The sequence below is a fragment of the Sardina pilchardus genome, chromosome 23 (genome assembly GCF_963854185.1).
Source record: "Sardina pilchardus chromosome 23, fSarPil1.1, whole genome shotgun sequence".
Lineage (NCBI taxonomy): Eukaryota > Metazoa > Chordata > Actinopteri > Clupeiformes > Clupeidae > Sardina > Sardina pilchardus.
This window is the reverse complement of record NC_085016.1, coordinates 15,463,884-15,484,017: the sequence shown is the minus strand read 5'-3', so window position 1 is coordinate 15,484,017 and position 20,134 is coordinate 15,463,884. Positions and strand designations below refer to the sequence as shown.

The following is a 20,134-nucleotide window of genomic DNA, read 5'->3' as shown; positions in this document are numbered from 1 at the left end:
ATGTGGTTGCACTGAATATTGATGGCTTGGTAGTCTGAGGAGGTTGGCAAGGCCTTCGAGAGGGAGGGTGAAAGGCATGAAGGCCCTGTCATTCAAAATCTGACATAACTTCACACACAACTTGAACTGAATAGTCCTACAAAACTTCAACAAATAGACGCCACAAATAATAGTAAAAAAACAGACACAATTATACAGTATGTGCAGAGAAGTGAGTAATAAGTGTAAGGAAAACATGCCAGTGTATACAAAATCATTACGTTGATCTGTTCTAAAGGATCCAAAAGACACAAAGCACAACCTAGCACAGGTAACAGCAAAAGAGTGATGGAAGATTTGCCTCTCTCCGTTAGTAAGAAGCTTTCAGTATCACAGAAGCGATGAAGAGGTGTTTTGAGAGTAAACTCCAAAGGGGCAGCCCATAGAGTGGAATGAGTCTGACTCGACGAGAGTGACACAGCTGATGAGGGAGGGTCGGTTGAGGGAGATGTGGGCGTGTCATCGATGAACCCGTGACTAGATGAGGTTTCACTACAAGCCACAGACCCGGAAAACCAGACTCAGTGATGCTCCATCGACAGACTAAAAGGAAGGCATTATGACGTTTGTAGCCTGGAGGGACGCCACTGAATGATATCACAGGTAGACCATGGCCCACTTCGGAAAGAAAGGGACAATCGATCCATGGTTACTTTTAGTTATGCGTGGAAGTAATCGTTGGATAATTTCGGCAAAGGGTTTTTGCTGATTGGGTTGTGGTTGGATTATCTGCCTCAAGGGTATTCTGTTGTAACCAATCCAATTTTCCCTCCTTTCAGTGGGAAAACATGGCAAGGAAAAACAGTATCCTTAAGTGTAATATAAACCAAATTAACTATAGCATAATTTGTAACATATCATTAGCTGCAACAAAGTTGAATATCTTTGAAGGATTTTAATATCTTCTATCCTACAGCCAGACAAAATATGTTGGGCTGCAGTTGTGTAGTTTCAATATATTTCCAAATGTGCACTAGCCCTGGTTCATTGTCATGCTGTTGTGTTGTGCAGAGTAGACCTGATTCAGCAGTCTGTGCAGGAGTTCTGCTCCTGCTTCTGGTTCAGCCTAATCAGGAAAAAAAGAAAAAAGAAAAGAAGCCTGTTAACCTATATCTGGGATGTCAAGCTCCTTATGTTATCTAGTTCTGGTGTGGATGACATTGCCCTCTGGAATGGATTCTGGACTTGAGCGAGCGGCTGTCTGATTGATTGATTGATTGTGCCAGTGCCTGATTTAGTGAGGCATAACTGTTGAGAATATCTTTGGGTGAATCAAGTATTGTGCTTAGATTACAGTCATTCATGACGGGCAATAAATTAGTTTGATTAGGAGTGCGGTTATAAAAGGATAAAGAGGATAAGAGATGAGACAGGATAAGAGAGAGTTTACTTTTCTTGTGTGTGAACTGATTGATGTATAACACTATGAACAACTACTGTACTGTAAGTAGTTTTGCTTAGCAAATTTTGCTTAGTAGTCATCCTGGTGTGTAAAAAGTCATGCACATCTTCGCCACTTTGTCTCCTGGTCTCTTCAGCTGACACTCTGAGAAAGGAACCATCTGAGTAAAGAATTCCAACAAGAGCCAGAGCGTGCTTGGGTAATGGCATATAAGCAGATACTGATTTCTGTGATATGACCGGATGTACATCACTCTGTATTTCATTTCCAGTTTTAGTCCGACCTGAGTCATTTCCTGATCCCACCCCATCTCTCTCTCTCTCTCTCTCTCTCTCTCTCTCTCTCTCTCTCTCTCTCTCTCTCTCTCTCTCCCACTCATTGCCTGTCTTTCTCTTCACAGTAAAGGGAAAAAAGCCCAATCAATATACAGTTCTGGAAAGAAAACTAAGAGACCACTGCAAATTTGAATATGACCGTCAACTCATTCAAATGTCACTCAACAACTGTAGGATGACATCAGAAAAATGTACAGTGGTCTCTTCATTTTTTCCAGAGCTGTATATTTAAAACAGGTAATCGTGTACAAGCAAATACTGATTTCTCATCACTTTTTTGACTGGATGTGCAAACACTACTTTTTAGAGGTAACTTCTCAAGCACTGCCTGTGAATTAATAACTAGATGTATGTGTGACTTCTAACTGTCTCTCCCATTGAAATCAATGATAAAATGCTAGCTTGTTTTCCCCTAAAACCAGACGTGATGCAGCTCTCTCAGTTCTCTCAGTGTCTTTTTATGACGATGCGCCATTCGTATGCATACTAACACAACTCAACTCCACACACAAATGAAACTAAATGGGCCAACACATTTTCAACGAATAGAAGCCGCAAATAACTGTTAAAAAACAGACACAATCATATGCGCTGAAAAGTGAATCATAAGTGAAAGAAACATTATGATAGTGTATACAAAATTAGCCAATCAATCCGTTGTAAAGGGTCCAAAAGAAACAAGGCGCAACACAGCAACTAAATGTCTACCAGAGTGACGGAAGATTTTCCTCTCTCCATTTTTATCCATTTTTATCTTTCAGTATCACAGAAGTGATGATGAGGTGTTTCGAGAGTAAACTCCAAAGGGGCAGCCCATAGAGTGGAATGAGTCTGACGAGACGAGAGTGACACAGCTGAGGCATGAGGGAGGGTCGGGTTGAGGGAGGCGTGGGTGTGACTTGATGGGGTTTCACTACAAGCCACAAACCCGGAAAACCAGGCTTCGTGACGCTCCGTCGATAGAGACCAAAAATGGAGGCATTATGACGTTTGCTGCCAGCCGGGACGCCACTGAATGATATCACAGGTAGACCATGGCCCACTTCGGAAAGAAAGCGACAATCGATCCATGGTTACTTTTAGTTATGCGTGGAAGTAATTGTTGGATCATTTTGGCAAAGCGTTTTTTTCTAAGTTCTCTCGACATTTTAGGTGGGGCCTTTAAGTAGGTGTTGGGGTTGGTTTATCTGCCTCAAGGCTATTCTGTTGTAACTAATCCGATAAAAATCTCCTTTCAATTGCAATTTCATTGAAAAGGGAAAAACATGGCAAGAAAAAAACAATATCCTTAAGCATAAATTTCTGAACCAAATAAACTATAGCATGATTTGTCACATATCATTAGCTGTAACATAATGCCAAACTTATATCTTTTCAGGATTTTAATCTTCTATTCTACAACCAGACAAATATGCTGTGCTGCAGTTGTGTAGTTACAGTGTATCATCGTGGTTCATCATCATGCTGTTGAGTTGTTCTGTGTTGCTTTCACTTTTTATAGATCTGATTCAGCAGTCTGTGCAGGTGGGCCTGCAGATTGACAGCTGTCTGAGTTCTGCTCCTGCTTCTGGTTCAACCTAATCAAGTGACAATGAGCCTGTTTATGAGCCTGGGATGTCAAGCTATCTCCTGATGTTATCTATGTAGTTCTGGGATGCATGACATTGCAATGGAATGCAATGGTTTTGGGCCAGAGGAGGACTGAATCTGTTCTGGACTTGATTTAGCGGCTGTCTGAGATTGTGTTTGATTTAGTGAGGCATACCCATATCTTTGAGTGAATAAAGTATGTGCTCAGGCTAGTCATTGATCACGGGCAATAAATTACTTTAATTATGAGTGCAGTAAAGAAATGGACAGGATGAAAGAGTTTACTCTGCTTGGGTGTAACTGATTACGGTAATGACTAATATAACAATATGAATATTGCAACTATTGTAAGTAGTTTTACCTTGCACATTTTTGGCTAGTCATCCTGTGTTTAAAAAGTCATGCACATCTTCCCCAGAGTGAGAGACAGGTACAGGTGTGTAGTTTACCTCACATATTCATTAGAGCCATGATAGAAAGGATTTATGGTGGCTTTCAAATACAAACTTGAGAAGTTACTGGAAGCTTTTTTTTTTTTTTTTTTTTAAGTATATTTTTTGGCCTTTTTGCCTTTATTAGTATAGGACAGTGAAGAGGTAAACAGGAAACAAGTGGGAGAGAGAGAGATGGGGCGGGATCGGGATATGACTGCAGGCCGGATTTGAACCTGGGTCCCCGTGGGCACTCGGACCCGTAAATGGTACGGACGCTGTAGCCTGCTGTGCCACAGCGCCCCCCTGGAAGCTTTTGAAACACTTTAATTTGACAGTTATTGCTAGCATACGTACAGTACTTAGTAGTACAATTTGAAGAGTTTGATTCCAAAACACTATATATTCGTATTTAAAAACATTTTTAAAAGTCATGTTATTTAATTGGGTATTCCAGGAAATATCAATCAAATTGCACTTTTGTTTTGATTGAGTAAAGATAAATCAAATAACAATATCTAAAATATTTCTACTGAAAGTACTATGTGTAATAATTGTAAAAAAATATTTATGAAAATTCATTAAAATGGTGGATATAGCTTTTTTGAACCAAACTTCATTTGTTTAGTACATACTGTAGCTACCTTCCCCTTTTGCCATCTGCACCCTCTTTCCTGCATCCATTTTAACTCTTTGGACATTTCACCTGTCTGTCTAGAGAGGCCTGGCATTTGATTGGATGGTGGTCCAGTCTGTGTGAGCTGAGCTACCTGGAGGTGGGACTGGGCTCCATATTGAGATGGGGTCTCTGCCTACACCCTGCAGGTAAGAGACAGCAGTCGCTGCAAGCACTTCTTCAGCCACCTCATAGACAAGTCACACGCACATATGCATACCCACATACAAGTCTGTACTATATGTGAACCTGCACACACCTCACACCTACTCAATGACACAGGCACACTCACACACACACACACACACACACACACACACTGGGTCCCTGTGATCAACAGTGACAGTGTCTGCTGTCTCAGCAAACACACACATGAAAGGAAACCTCAAAATGATGTTTCTCTACTCTCGTCTGTCTGTCTGTGGCCTGTGAGCCTTGTATGGTACAGCAATTGCTCACTGTGGTGTATGCCTCTGTTCTCTTAATGCTGTTTAGTGCACATGTCCTCCAATAGTGTCTGTGTTGTGTTGCCATATTCTATAGCACAGATCAAAAATGCATACCACACATATTACATTACGTTACATTACATATGGCTGACGCTTTTTAACCAAAGCGACTTACAACATGGTAAAAACATTTCAGCTTTAGAGCACTTCTAACAACAAATTAAAAAACACAATAAGTGCATCAATGAGTGAAATAAATGCATCAATGAGTGCAATTGTCTGTAGTAGTGCATATACAGAACATATACCGTACAGCATGTCCCTCTGGAGGAAGGAAATGAAGGAAATGGTCTAAAGTTGACCTTGGCCTTGAAAAGATGAGGGCCTATAATAGGTAAAGTACATCTGGATTTAAATAAAAGTTGTTTTCAACTGTTAGTTCAGTGGAAAACAAGCAATGATAAAAGAGAAATGGACAAAACAGGCAAAAAAATCCCATCTTGACCAAAAAAGACCCTTTAAATAATTAAAAAAAAATTCTTGGCTGGGATTTTCTTTGCATGGTCAGGTCAATGACATAAATTTGCAATGATGTCACCCAGGACTTCACTTCACAAAAAAAAAAATGTGTTACTTTCAATACTGCAGAAAAATTGAGTTGCCCAGCTTTACTAGAAAGCTGAACGATGATAACCACCATTTCCTCTTAGCGCTGGCTGCAAGCCAGCATCAGGCACCTCAGCGACTAGGCCTCAAACTGCCGTTGCAGCGGGTGGTGTGTGCGTGTGTGGGTGTGTGGGTGTGTGGGAGTGTGTGTGTGTGTGTCTACGTGTCTGTGGGAGGTGTCTACTCAATGAATGAGTAATAGAAAACGTATTAATGAACTCATATTCATCAATAAATAAATGCCTGATTAGCGTCTGCTAAATGAATAAGTGTAAATGTGTGTAAATGTAGACGTCAGTACGTCCATCCATCAGCGAGAGCCTTCCTTCCTCCCCGATCACAGACCCCATAGAGCAGGCCCCACCCTGAGGAGTCCCCAGGTATTCCTGGAGGTGGTGGAAGTGGAGTAATGCAACTGAATGCAGCAATGGCACCTCTGAACGTCAGCATGGCACATTTTTTTTTTTTTTTTTAATTTAAAGGAAACTTGCTCACTCACGCTCAGACGGGGGAACCCACAGAGTTCACACCTATCTCAACTCCACGGTGCTGCATGGTTAACACATCTCACGCTCCTTTGCGCTCTCTCTCTCTCACTGTTTCCCCTACATATAAATACCACCTGTTGGTCAGAGCATCAGTCAGTGACAGCGAGTCTCGTAAGAGCACAGGGTGGGTCGGTCGAGCAGAGACGTTTGATTAAGCGCTAACGACTGACTTAAGGGAGTTTAACACACCGGCGAGACCAACAGACTACAATGGCGACCGCAGCGTATCACCTAAAGCAGGCTCTGATCTGGGCAGTGATCTGTCTGATGGCAGGAGAGGTTATGGGCAATAAGGACTACTTCCCCAAAGAGATGGCAACAAGACAGAGCAACCTGGACAAAATCCTTGTAAGTATCATCGCTAGAGTTAGATATAAGTAGAGGTTGGGGGGGTACAGGTACAGAGGGGGTACAGAGGTACAGGGCTCAAGACGTCATGCCTTCGTGCATAAATCAGAGAGCTAGATTTGAGAAGTTTGAGATGTTGTTTCGATTTACCGGTTATGGGGGGGAAACATCCCATTGGTCCCTGGGGGTCTGTGGGTGAACCTTTTCTCGTAGAAGTAAGCCTTGTGTAGTGACTCATGACCGAACAGCGTGTCAGTGCAGTGCAAAATCGTCTATTTTTGTCTTTCTAATGAAGCATAGCTTCTGGCCTAATTCATCAGAACTGTTTATACGTGTAAACACATGGAACAAACCCACTTCCTACTCTCTGTCTGCTGTTAATAATTAGTTTCGAAACTGACTGTGGTGTGATGGGGGCGGCATGCTGCTCTGTCTGAGAGCTAGGTGTTGCACTGGACTGGTTGCACAGCCTGGCGCAGACCAGCCTAATGCGTGACTTGTGGTTGTCAGCTCAAGAGCAGGCTTCTATTATCCCAGCTAGAGATTCAAAAGATGGTGAGGGCAAGGAGAACCACATAGAGAAAGGGGAGGCGAGATTATGGTGTCATATTCAATTTGTTGCCTTTCATGTGGGTTTCATGTGGGAGATAGATGGTTTCCTCTCAAAGCCAAAGACAAGGGATTTGGATAGTTTTTTGTCATCATTCCAAAATCTAAACACTGGTGTAGGGACTGCACTGACTATCACTGAGGTGCCTTCTGGTTTTTTTTTCTGTTTTATACTTTTTTTTTTAAGTATATCTTTTTGGGATTTTTGCCTATTCAAATAGGACAGTAGAGAGAGACAGGAAGCAAGCGGGAGTGAGAGATGGGGTGGGATCGGAAAATGACCGCAGGTCGGACTCAAACCTGGGTTCCCGTGGGAACTCGGACACATATTGGGCTCGGACACATATTGACATTTTGGTCAAAATTGAGTTATATATATCACCTGAGCTCTTTCTAGCTGACAAAATTATAGAAGTAAAATATTTATAAATATAAAGTTATTGAACAAAAACCAAGAGTCTTTAACGGTTAACTTATAGAAGCAGTTAGATTTGTTTTGGCTCTCCTGTAAAGTTGGTGAAATGTCACTAACGCCCCTTTGGTTCTCAGCCCTCGATATACATGTATGGCACGAGCGCTGTAGCCTGTTGCGCCACAGCGCCCCTGTCCCTTCTTGGTTGATGCAAGGATACCCCATGGGGGTTATGAAATGGTTGTCGTGGTTGGTCTTTTCTACACTTTGAGCCATCAGACTTTAACCCCCAAACTCTTTTCCAATTCAGGCCAAAGGCAAAGGTCACCGCCCTGTTGGTGCTCTATTCAAACCGCAGGAGCTCTCAAATCTTCAGGTAAGCCATTCATCTAAACTGTTTAATTAAATTAATTAATTAATTCATTCATTCATTTATTCATTCATTAAGCATCACTAGTCATGTTACAATACTGAAGATATAAACACACATGGTTTTTCTTTTTTAGGAACAAGTGCGGATGTTTCTGGCAGATGAAACACTGAAAGTTTACATCAACATTCTCACCAAAATACACGACAACATGCAGACCAAGGGGGAAAGGGATGACGTGGACTACCTGAAAAGCAAAATGGAGGAACTGAGGACAAATTACTTTAATGAAACACAGAAACAGTTTGAAGTCTTCAGCCGTAACCTCAAGGAGCTGCAAGCCATCGATGTAAGCAACAAAACATACTGTATCAGTTTTCGATCTACCACACTCCCGCCATAGGCATAGTCCCACTTATATCAACATTGGTGCCGAGGGGTAGATCTAAGTATGCTGGAGAACACAATGCAAGCAGAGGCTTGACCAGTCTGCAGACATGGCATGCTTTGTCTTTACATTTTACTTGACTATGCTGGACCTGTGTTTGATAGTATAATGATAGGATTGAATCTGTTATTGTCCTACAATTGCCGTATATCTATGATATAATATACCTATGCCATATCTATACCAACTGAGGTAAAATCACTTTGTTCATCATAGAAGCATTCACTAAAAGAAAAAAAACATTTTAGTTGATTGGAAATGTTATATTAAGTACATGAAAATATGGCATGGCTATCTGAAAATGAAGAAACAGCAAGATATAGCAAGGTGAACAGAAAAGGCTGTGCAAAGTGTGCAAAACTGGTGTTTTGTGCCAGTGCTACTACTGTATATACTGTAGTGTCTGCAGTTTTCTACTTACACATACTCACAGTCTGACCACTCTTCTTGTGCCAAGAGGTTTAGTTCATGACATACATATGACACAGCTACTACAATATTACAGCTCAGCTGTTTTGTTCCAGCAGAAACCTATGCAGGTTCCTTGTTATGTAACACCTGATCTATCCCTGAAAAGTAATGGCACACAAGAAGAAAACTGTCATGAAAAAATGGATGTTTGGGGGACATGTACCAAAATGGCTACATAAGATTGACATGGCATGTTTGTTTCTTCTTCCCCTCCCCAGGTAACTAAAGAGGAAGTCCAACGCAAAGCCATTTACGAGATGAAGAGGGTCTACAACCAGGTGTCTGCTGTTGGGTGGGCCTCCAAAAACCAGTCCAAAAACCCAATCAGCTCCCGTCGTAGACGGCAGCTCAGACGTCGATCAACCAAACCTAGGGCATAGAGCCCATCTAGAGATACTGCTCATTTACTACTCAAAATCAGTATACGTCAAAAAATACTGTATACATGGTGCCTCTATTTATATTTATTTATACTATTTCAAATATGCACAATACAATGTATTTTATGTGAGAAAGTATTTATTTTTCTATTTATATTATTTTTTGATAATGTTTTCAACTGTAGCCCATAATTGCTTACAGAATTGTGTAAAGTCTATGACTAAATAAACTGACATTGCAAAGAGGAATTGTTGACTTGACTGACTTGCTAATGTGGTACTTATGTGAGTAGGTGAATGAGTGAATTGAAAGGTGGAAATGTATTCCGGTTAAAGTTCAGCAGACAGTGTAGAGCAGGCAACTGACGGACACATAGGCACATTTACACACACACACCTACTTACTCAAGCACACACACACATACACACACACACACACACACACACACATGCACTCCACACTCCTCCAAACACACACACACACGCACGCACGCACGCACGCACGCACGCATGCACACACACACACACACACACACACACACACACACACACACACACACACACACACACACACAAACACAAACACAAACATAACCATACAAACACACACATAAACCACAGTAAGGGGTACACTTGACTGAACAGAAACTGTTACTCACCCCCCCTCCTCATTTACTCCAGGGCCCACTCATTTAACAGCCTATTGTCTCCATCACTCCCACACACACACACAGACACACACACAGACACACACACAGACACACACACAGACACACACACACACACACACACACACAAACAGACACACACACACACACACACACACACACTGACACACACACACACACACACACACACACCACACACACACACACACACACACACACACACACACACACACACACACACCACACACACACACACACACACACACACACACACACACACACACACACACACACACACACACACACACACACACACACACACACACACACACACACACACACACACACTCACACGCCATTGCACCATACAAAATCCCCGAAGTCCCACCTCCGGTCAGGGTCAGGTGGGACTCTGTTTACTTAAAGACATAGGACACCATTTTGATGGTGGATTGTTGACATTTGAGCTGAAGCAACAATAAAAAAATAAAAAAAACACCAGCTCTCCTCTGTGCAGAAGAAGCAACGTGTTGATTGGCTGGAGTTGTTCATGACTCAGTGCGAGCTACTGTTTTGTGTCCCATTCACTGGGAGTATGTGTGAACACCAGTGCACATACTAAACGACGTTTAGTAAACGTACAGGTGGAGGACCATAGGCATTTAGCTGAACTTGATCGATGGACACGGTTTGATTAGAATAGCGGACTGTCCATTTTGAGGAGCATTCCGACACAAAAATCATCCCTCCAAGATATCAGAGAGTAATAAAGGATGGAGCAATGCACTACTGTAATATTAAAATCCCTTTGTGGTCATGCCAGGTGTGATTCTGTTGTGGGCAGGGCAAGTGATTCTGGTGAGAGATATTGTTGATATTTGATCCCAATCGGGCATGCCTTTGTACAGCGACCTGCCTATTGTCTCTCCCCTCTCCAGTCATTCTTCTCTAACATAAGCTGTGTCAGAGTGTGATTGATTGTTTTTCGGAACTGGCGTTAATCTGTTCACTTAATAGCTTATTCTCCGTAATACTGTTTCTCTTCTCTCCCAACAATGAGAGATGAGGTTCAGATTTACTGAACATTCGAGGTAAACACATTTCCCTTTCATTTACACATTTCCCTTTGTGTAAATAGTTTGTAACACAATAGCCCGATAGTCCAGCATCCATATACTGCTTCAATTAACTCTATCCCTGTATAGTATTCACAGTAAACTGAATGAAAACATAAAACAATTGGAAAACGTGTATCTACACAAGTGTGATTCTAATACAGTTTCATTCAAGTTGCTCCAATCCTTGATTGATACCGTGCAATGTTTTTACAGTCTCATACAATATGGTAACTCATACTGTTTGTTTCAATCGGACATACCAGAGATAAACTCAGATTGCACACAGACGTCTTCTAATTGCATCATGAACCTGCTCAAAATACATGACAAATCAGACAGGACTTCAGCCTGAGACAAAAAAAACTGCTTAGTGACTGTTTTGGCTTCTGTCTCAGAACGGTATTTGTTTTGGCTATGTCTCATACATAATGGCTTGGATACCGTCATACACCATCCTAGCCAGTGTTGATTTCGGCTGATTGATGTGTGTTTGTGTGTGTGTGTTTTTAAAAAAAAATAAGACAAAGGTCACATTCAAACAGTATTAGACAGTCAGTGACACATGGTTTAAACTTTCAAAATATCTAGTTTATACTGGCTTTAATCCCGTGTGAACAAAGAACCCACAAAAGCAGGAGATAGCTTCAAGTGTTGTTTTGTGGGCTTGCCAGTTCATTCCCCTTGCAGCCATAACTGTGAAGATAAACCTCATATCTGAGCATTATTAGGTGAAAGATTGTTGTCTATCATTTCATATGAGGTGCCGTAGTAGCTGCATGTGAAGAGACACAAATGTTACAGTAAAGGCTCAGAAAGTGGGCACAGGTTTGGAAAAAAGATTTTCAAGAAAAAAGGTGAACATGCACGGTACAAGTTAAGCATTGTAGGAATGCAGTCCTCATGTAATGATAATTTCTAAAGAGCAGTGAAAAGGAAAACCCCCACTGTCTCAGCACTTTTTAAACATGCCAACTATTATTCACCTACAGCACAACACTACAGGGATACAGTTTGCTATATGTCAGGATATGACTCAGTGCTCTGTGCAAGTAATTTTGAGGAATAACTGGCACTGTCTATGTTTTTAATTTTCAGAGACAATGGTCATTAATTAACAGACAAAAAGCTGTAGATTAGTTTTAAGAGTTAGCTTGTGAGTGCTAATTTCCATCCGTTGTACCCAGCCAGTTTTTAAAAGGCAGCCTATTAATATCAAATAAACAAATAACAAAAACTACTGAAAGACCTGTAAGGCTATATGACTCTAGCAGCGCTTCTTGCAAGTATCTTAAGAATAACTTGCATATTCCCATACATGTACTTCCTCCTAAATTACTACATGGTGCTTACATATAAACCATAACAAACCAAATCATAACATGTCAGTCTCACTCAGTAAACATGTCTCAATGTAATTGTGATGCAGGGATCCATTGAACTGTGAATAGCTTTGTTGAATGAGCTGACCACTAAATAATTCATGGGAGGGTCTTGCGGGAAAGCTAAGAAATGCTACCTAACAGGTTTAGGGAGTTTCCTGGAAGGGAAATGTTCATGGCATGTCTGATCTAACGCTACTGCTCATGTCAGCCTCCATACTCCACATGGAGGTATAATGATTAAAATGTGAGTTATGGCTTAAATGTGTGTCATATTTGTGCCAAACTGCCTAACAACAGGTAGACAAGGCCCCCACCAAATCACCAAATCAGCAGGTCAGACTGGTTGCTTCGGGAAGCCAAAGCAAAGAAGAACAAAGTGATCTAAGCATCTGATATATGCAGTGGCATGCTGTTGGGCACATAAGAGAGAAGTCTCAGTTAGCTCACCTTGATGACAGATAAAGATGGGCCATCTCACCTTAATTATATATATATACAGTATATATATACTTATCTATAATATATATCTTATTTATGTATTGTTTTTCCTATAGTCACTAAATAATTGATCTACCCTGCTGGTTACAGTCAGATGTTATGTGAAGTTTGTGAGAACTGTTGATGGACAAAGGCACAGGTTCATACTCTGTGACCTGAGACAGTAGGCCTATTACAGTAGATCAATTAGTTTACAAAGAGACATGCTACTGTATAGTATTCAGACTGGACACCTACACTGAATGCATGCTAAATTAATTATTTCAATGGTATTGGTAACATTAATTCATTACAGCCAGTCGGTCTGAAAGATATCATAGTTCTTACTCTTCATGGTGATTAGGCCATACTTTCATGCTGACTTAAACATTGTTTTATCTCTCTTTATTGTAATTAAAAATTTTTTTATAGACTTCAACCATACATGTACAGTACTGTACCTATTCCTTCTGGGGTCTTTTTAACAATGGCCGGGTTTCCCAAAATTGTTAAGAAGCTCTTAAGTGCTAAGAACTTCTTAGGAGCGTTGTAAGAATGTTCTAAGAACGCTCCTAAGAAGTTCTTAGGACTTAAGAGCTTCTTAACGATTTTGGGAAACCCGGCCAATGACTTTAGATTAATGTAGGAATTGAAGAGTGACTGTAGGGCCTATGAAGGAACACCCAGTGATGCCTGCGGTCCACTTGGTAGCCTACAGTATATCAATGTGGTCAGGATAATTAAGCTTTGATAGTCATAATTTGTGTTTAAAATGGGAAGTGAAGGCTACATTTGCACTAAGTAGCATAAATAGGGTGACCATCAACCAGACTCTGAAAAGGAGGACCTCCCTCAAATTCAGGTCATAGGCCTATTCCTTCTTTGAGCGGGTGATTTTCATTCAGTGGCCATGGCCCATGTTACAGTCATAGGTTAGAATAGTCACACTGCCTGCATCATATCCGTGTCTATTGGTTTTCTGCAGAATATATATTGAAATAGTTTTCTGCGGAAATATATTGAAATAGGGTGAGCACCAACCATATTCTGAAAACAGAGGAGAATTTGTGAGGACAAAAATGAAGACAAATTGACCAAAATTAGGACACCCCCCAATTTCCCTTATAGGCCTATTTCTGGGGGCGGGACTGCATTCTATTACTCTGGTGCTCTTGTATGTTCCACAGTCTAAATTCTACCATGTGACACTTTGACCGTAAATCATACACATTTTACAATGAGCCCGGCAACAAGCACTACATACACAAATCAAAACTACCAGGGAGACAAACGCCCAAAAAGGAGAGCACCCTAGGAGCGGACTCTGGGCTAGATATCCCAACGAATGGTCACTCTAGACAAACAACCCAATCAATACTAACATTATTTTACTGTTGGATATAACGTTAAGTTGGAAAGGCAATACTGGAAATTTAGATAAAGTATCACTATTTGGCTGTCCTTTACTTACTTTAAAATGAATTATTGGCCATTATAAACATGGATACTGATAGATTGGCTGGCTTACATGAAACAGTCAGATGTTATGTGAAGTTTGTGGGAAAAGTCAATCGATGAAGGCACAGGTTCACACTTTGTGCTGTTACAGTAGGTGTTGTGAGACTGAGGAAGGGAAAGCCCCTCTCTACTCATTCTGACTGGCTATAACCATAGAAACTAACCTCCTCACCCACTCCATAAATTCCACTATAGATCCTCTTTAACTCCCAAACAGTGATGTGATATTTCCAGTGGGAATACAGTATCACTGGTATAATAGTGATACAATTCTTCCTATAACTATACATAGTTTGAAGTCACATTATAATGGTTTATAATAGTAAAATCATCACAGAGTGTGCCCAATGGTATAACCCCATTCTTTATTACGTAATATCCATATTTGCTAGGATAGGTCAGGTTACATGACCTATCTTACCTCAAGAACTGTATCCGTATCACCTATAGTTTTTGCTTATGCCGGATGTACTGATACCCAGCAAAGCTTCAAAGCGGAAAGTGTCTGACGTTAGCGTGAAAAGGGCGAATTGTCACCCTAGCCAAATAACCCAACCAATGCTAACATTATTTAACTGCTAGATCAAGTTCGAAAGGCAATACTAGAAATGTAGATGAAGTATCACTATTTGGTAGGCTGGGTGAACTACTGATGCATGCCTGCTGATCTGCCGACGATTTGGATTTCGCCCTGCAACTCAGGCTGGAAACCGGCACATCTATCTCTCCTGCTTCTTGTCCACATCTTCTGGGTCCAATCACAACCTAGCTTATCCAAAAGATGCGCCCGGATCGTTGGTCTGATTGGTTGAAGGACTATCCAAAAGCGCACAAGCGTCATTTCAACTTTGCCTCTTGTGCAGTAGAAATAAAACCCAGACTCTCAAAAGATTGAACTTAGTATGATGATAGCCAGACTAACTATTTGGCTGTCCTTTATTTAATTAAAAAAATAATTGATAATAATTGAGCATTATAAACACTGATACTGCCCGATATTAGACATATTGGCTAATACTGCCTGATACTATCAGCACACCAATTTCTTAGTCTGGCAGTGGCTGTTTACACGGGTACCGTTTGGCACAATCTTTTTTTTTTTTTTTTGTTATAAAAAGGGTTCTTGGGGTACATTATAGAACCATGCAAACTTTAAATAACACTTAGGGGTTCCTTTGGTGAACTCTTCAAAATTGTTTAAAGAATGGTTTTGGTTCTATATAGCTTTCTTTCCTAAAAGTATAGTGTTCTAATGCAGTGCTCTGTGCAACACAACAAACAGAGAAGGGAGAACAGCTCTTCAATGAAGTCTAGGAAGTTGATATACAGTAGGTCTTCAAGGGATTGTGCTTTATTGGCCCTGGCTACCAGTAAGGGAGCATAGCTGCTTCTCTTACCCATCAACAATGCCATTGTGTACCTAGAGGGCAGCTGGGTACTTTCTCAAACTCTGATACGGTCTTACATAACTACATGAGAACCTGAGCCTGTTATCATTGCAGGAAGGATAAACCTGAGCTTTTCAGCCCACTGGTTACACATGTTTAATTAAAAAAAAAATGTCTTCATGTCTAAGGATATGCTCTTGCATCTGCTATATCTCCTCAGAAGATCTGAGATCTTCATAGCTATTTGAAGCCATTTGAGTTGTTTGAGGATAGAGCCCTATGCCAAAGACTGTTCTATACCAGAGACTGTTATCCTATCCTTAGAATTACCATCTTTATAGTAAATATGTACTCACCTTGAGTGCATTTAAAACATAGGAAGAATTAGTGTGTGTGTGTGTGTGTGTGTGTGTGTGTGTGTGTGTGTGTGTGTGTGTGTGTGTGTGTGTGTGTGTGTGTGTGTGTGTGTGTGTGTGTGTGTGTGCGCGCGCATGGGTAGGTAGGAGAGACAGATCAGCGATAATGCAGAGATAGTCATCAAGTTTCACTCTAATGTCATCACCTTGATTTCTGACGGGTACTGCCCAGCTGGGCAAGCACACATGCATAACTGGTCTTCCAACCAATCTAAAACAAACAAATAAACCAAAATAGACATGCACACATGTGCACATACATACACAGACACACACACACACACACACACACATACTTGCATACTGTACATACATAGATGTATGGTGCTGCTTACATATGTATGTGTGCATATACGAGAGAGAGAGGGAGAGAGAGGGAGAGAGAGAGAGGGAGAGAGAGTGAGAGTGAGAGAGATAGAAAGAGAAAATAGGCAAACAGGTTTTTACTGCTACACCACCATCACAAAACCCTCATTGATATTCTTCAAATGCACCCTGCGCAGTGCGGGATTGCCAGTGACATACTTTACCCAAAGAACACCTTTTGTCAATAACCAGGACATAATATTTGGCCCGATGAACCTAACCCAACTATGTTTATACAGGGATTTGTTTTACCATGTCACACGATGAGCCTTTAAATCGTTTATGATTCATTATAGATTCATACCAAAGAAATGACTCAATCCTGGCCCTCCCTATAGCTGAGCTTTGAGGCCAGACTGACGTGAAACGTGAAAGTCTTACTATTGACTGTTCACGTTGGCCATTCACTGCTATTGCTCCCACTGGGCCTTTTGGAAATCACATACTGTATCAGGCTCACTATACTAGTGTCTGCTATGACCAAATTCCACATAATAGGAAGGTCAGTGAGGGTTTGCAGTTGGCACACTTCTCACTGTCCAAAGGTCTGAGAAATGCCTATAGGCCGGTAATGACTACAAATGACTGGGAGTAATTCAACTTTGCCCATACTGTTGCTGCACATTCACTCACACGCACACACCCATTCACTCACACACACATAGTCTCTCTCTCTCTCTCTCACACACACACACACTCACAATGAGCTTCAAAGCCTTCGACTGGACCCGTCCGTCAGAGGAAGTTGACAGTTTGCAAATGTCATGCACCCGTAGTTAGTGGGCCAGAGAAGCCTCTGCATCTGACAAATATCCCCCCCATCACAGTGGAAACTAGGCCAAGAGTGACATCCCACAGCCTGTTCCACCAGCAGTGAAAGTGAAGCCCCTGATTGTCACGATTAAGACCATCCGATACCCAGCGCCGCTCACTTCCACTCCTCTCTCCAGTCAAAGCCTCCTCAGGCATATAGTCCAAATGTCTCTCCAGAAGAATCTCTCTTCACATCCAATCTTTTAGGAGTCTCTGGCCCCTTGTAGCAATCGGTGTTCATCTGCGTCGTCTCCAAGGAACATTCTGTTGCCGCTCTGCGGTTTCTGGTGCACCATTGAATCTAGGACATCTTAACCAAGACCCTAAAAATGTCATGACCTCAATACACTGTGGTTAACCCACACATTGTGAACCCTTTTTAAAAACATGCTTCAAGCACTGCTATTTCTTTTTTTTTTTAATGCTTTCAAATGCGAGCATAAATTGAATTAAAAAGTCAAATAAGATTCCTGTGGATGACGACAGGCAAGCAGGTGTCCAAATGGATCAATAACCTGAATGGGAGATCTCTATCTCTCTCTCTCTCTCTCTCTGGCCTTCCTTTTTTCCTAGTGGTTGTGGTTGGAAAGCCAGCAGTTGACTGAGGGGGGGTGAAGTGACGTAGGAGGAAATTGGCACAATATATAAATACCTGAGCATGAGAAGGTAACAGAGATACAAAGACAGAGAAAGTTAGAGAGAGAGAGAGAGAGAGAGAGAGAAATTGAGTGAGAAGCACAGACAAGTACTGTACAAAGGTGCCGGGAATAATAAAGGTGTGCCAGCAGGCGTGCATCTTTGAAGGAGGCAGGACTGGGGAAAAACGAGATCGGAGAAGCAGCGACCGAGCGCATTGAGAGACCGCGTGTGGCCGTCAAACTCATCACTCCACAGGCATGCCTGGAATCCTGCAGCGTGGGCTGCTGACGGCCCTGTTACTCTTGGTGACGGTGGTCTCCTGTGGCCACGCGGCGACGGCACTGACGCCGGACTGCGTCCCCCGTGAGCTCTGCATGGACACCGACGCACTCCAGAGGATCGCTCAGAGCGTGGCGCACAACATTGTGAGTACGTTTGGTATGTGTTTTATGACCTGTTTCAGAGCTCAGTCAGCAATCGTTTGGTTAAAGTGGGCTTGAAGCCAGAATTGACTGGGGAAGGTGTGTCAGTGATTTGCATAATGTTCTGAGTAAAGTAAATGCATAGACAAACATAGACAAATGGAAAAGCATACAATGCTAGCTCTGCAAATACCTTAATAAATCTTTGCCCAGGTATGACAGTCATGTGCTTTCGAGCAATGTGTGTGTGTGTGTGTGTGTGTGTGTGTGCGTGTGTGTTTGCATTCACAACTTACACATACTCACCACAAACAACAGTCGTTTCCTCTGATTGTGAAAGCTGCAGAGAGAACAGATAGCATTTGTAGCACTTTTGTAAAACTGTGGGACTGTAGGAAAGCTGTGTGTACAGTATGTTTTGAGCGTTATGTTCAAGTGTTGAATTTTATATTCCCTAGAGTTCAGCACATGACTGGAGAATTCTTCTCAGGACGGATCAATTTTCACAAATAAGAAGATGGGTAAGGAATATTTGGGATCATATTTCTAATATCAGGCCAATGATATGAAAATGTTGTAAATGTACATGTGTGTAAATTACATGTAATGAACATGTAATGAAATGACACTGGAAAAGTGAATAATAATAAGGATGATAATTATAGATCTTATCCATCTTCCCCTCTCATAACAGCGAAATCTTCATGGCTGCGTAATGCGCCAAGTTGCCCGTTTCTACGAGCGCGTTTTCCAGGAGAAGCTGGGCCTTAAAGAGAACGAAGACATCACCGATCACAGTGGTCCATTCGTGGACCTGACAGGCCTCATGCATGAGCTGGACGGCTGTGTCCGTGTGGTGAGTTCTCCTGGTGCTCTCCTCCATACTGAAATGCCACTTTAAATGGCTCAATGACACCTCGCCATACAGTACAAAGCTAAACTATCGTAACACTATACTAAAACTCCTGAATAGGCTGAATGTGTGTGTGCTTTTTTTTTTTAGGTTGAGGGGAAGTGTGAGAGATTGAATCAGAAAGCTGAGAAGATGCCACTTATTGAGGTAATTGTTATTTTTTGAGGAATGAAAAAAGTACGGCTTTGTGCTGAGAAAGTGTCAATTTGCACCTGCACCTGTAGATGCTCATGCTCCAACTCTGTCTTTATAGCCATCATCTAGCAAAAAACCGACGCCAAGACAATGGGCAATTCTACAGATTCAGCGGCTTAATGACGCCATAAAAAGGGTAAGTGATACCAATAAAACCACACACATGCACACGCACACGCACAAACACACACACACAACACACACACACACACACACACACACACACACACACACACACACACACACACACACACACACACACACACACACACACACACACACACACACACAAATGCTGCTTTGTCTTTGCTTCCCCCACCTTTCTTCCTTTCTCCCTCATCTCTTTATCCCGCATCCTCACATCCTTTCTCTCTTCCCCTCCCTATTCCTCCATCCCTCCATCTCTGCGTCTCTTTTCCTCTCTCCTCTGTCATCACCCTGATAGATAGATAGATAGATAGATAGATACTTTATTGATCCCCAAGGGGAAATTCAAGAAAGGGGAAATTCAAGATTAACCCTAACCCAAGATTAACCCTAACCCCCCTCCTTCTGTTTCCCTCTGTCTTCTATCAGATCAGTGAGGAGGATACCTTAAACAAGGCGCTGGACGAGCTGAAGCTTCTCCATAACTACATCCGAGGG

At 41.7% G+C, this 20,134-nt stretch overlaps 2 protein-coding genes across 2 annotated transcripts in view; both read left to right on the top strand.

The window, feature by feature from the left end:
• Nucleotides 1-6,253: 6,253 nt before the first annotated feature.
• ifng1 (interferon gamma 1) lies at nt 6,254-9,356 on the top strand. The gene is made up of 4 exons (XM_062528348.1): nt 6,254-6,484; nt 7,816-7,881; nt 8,012-8,224; nt 9,013-9,356. Exons 1-4 carry the CDS (start codon nt 6,347-6,349, stop codon nt 9,172-9,174), a joined length of 579 nt encoding a protein of 192 aa, XP_062384332.1. The 5' UTR covers nt 6,254-6,346; the 3' UTR covers nt 9,175-9,356.
• Nucleotides 9,357-18,011: 8,655 nt separating this feature from the next.
• Nucleotides 18,012-20,134, top strand: part of si:ch211-266a5.12 (uncharacterized protein LOC557488 homolog) — a 3,604-nt gene continuing 1,481 nt past the window's right edge. The window contains exons 1-6 of the mRNA XM_062527860.1: nt 18,012-18,384; nt 18,840-18,902; nt 19,076-19,237; nt 19,385-19,441; nt 19,548-19,625; nt 20,066-20,134. The exon at nt 20,066-20,134 is cut by the window's right edge and continues 1,481 nt beyond it. Coding sequence (XP_062383844.1) covers nt 18,217-18,384; nt 18,840-18,902; nt 19,076-19,237; nt 19,385-19,441; nt 19,548-19,625; nt 20,066-20,134 — 597 coding nt within the window. The 5' untranslated portion in view covers nt 18,012-18,216. The remainder of the gene's footprint in view (nt 18,385-18,839; nt 18,903-19,075; nt 19,238-19,384; nt 19,442-19,547; nt 19,626-20,065) is intronic.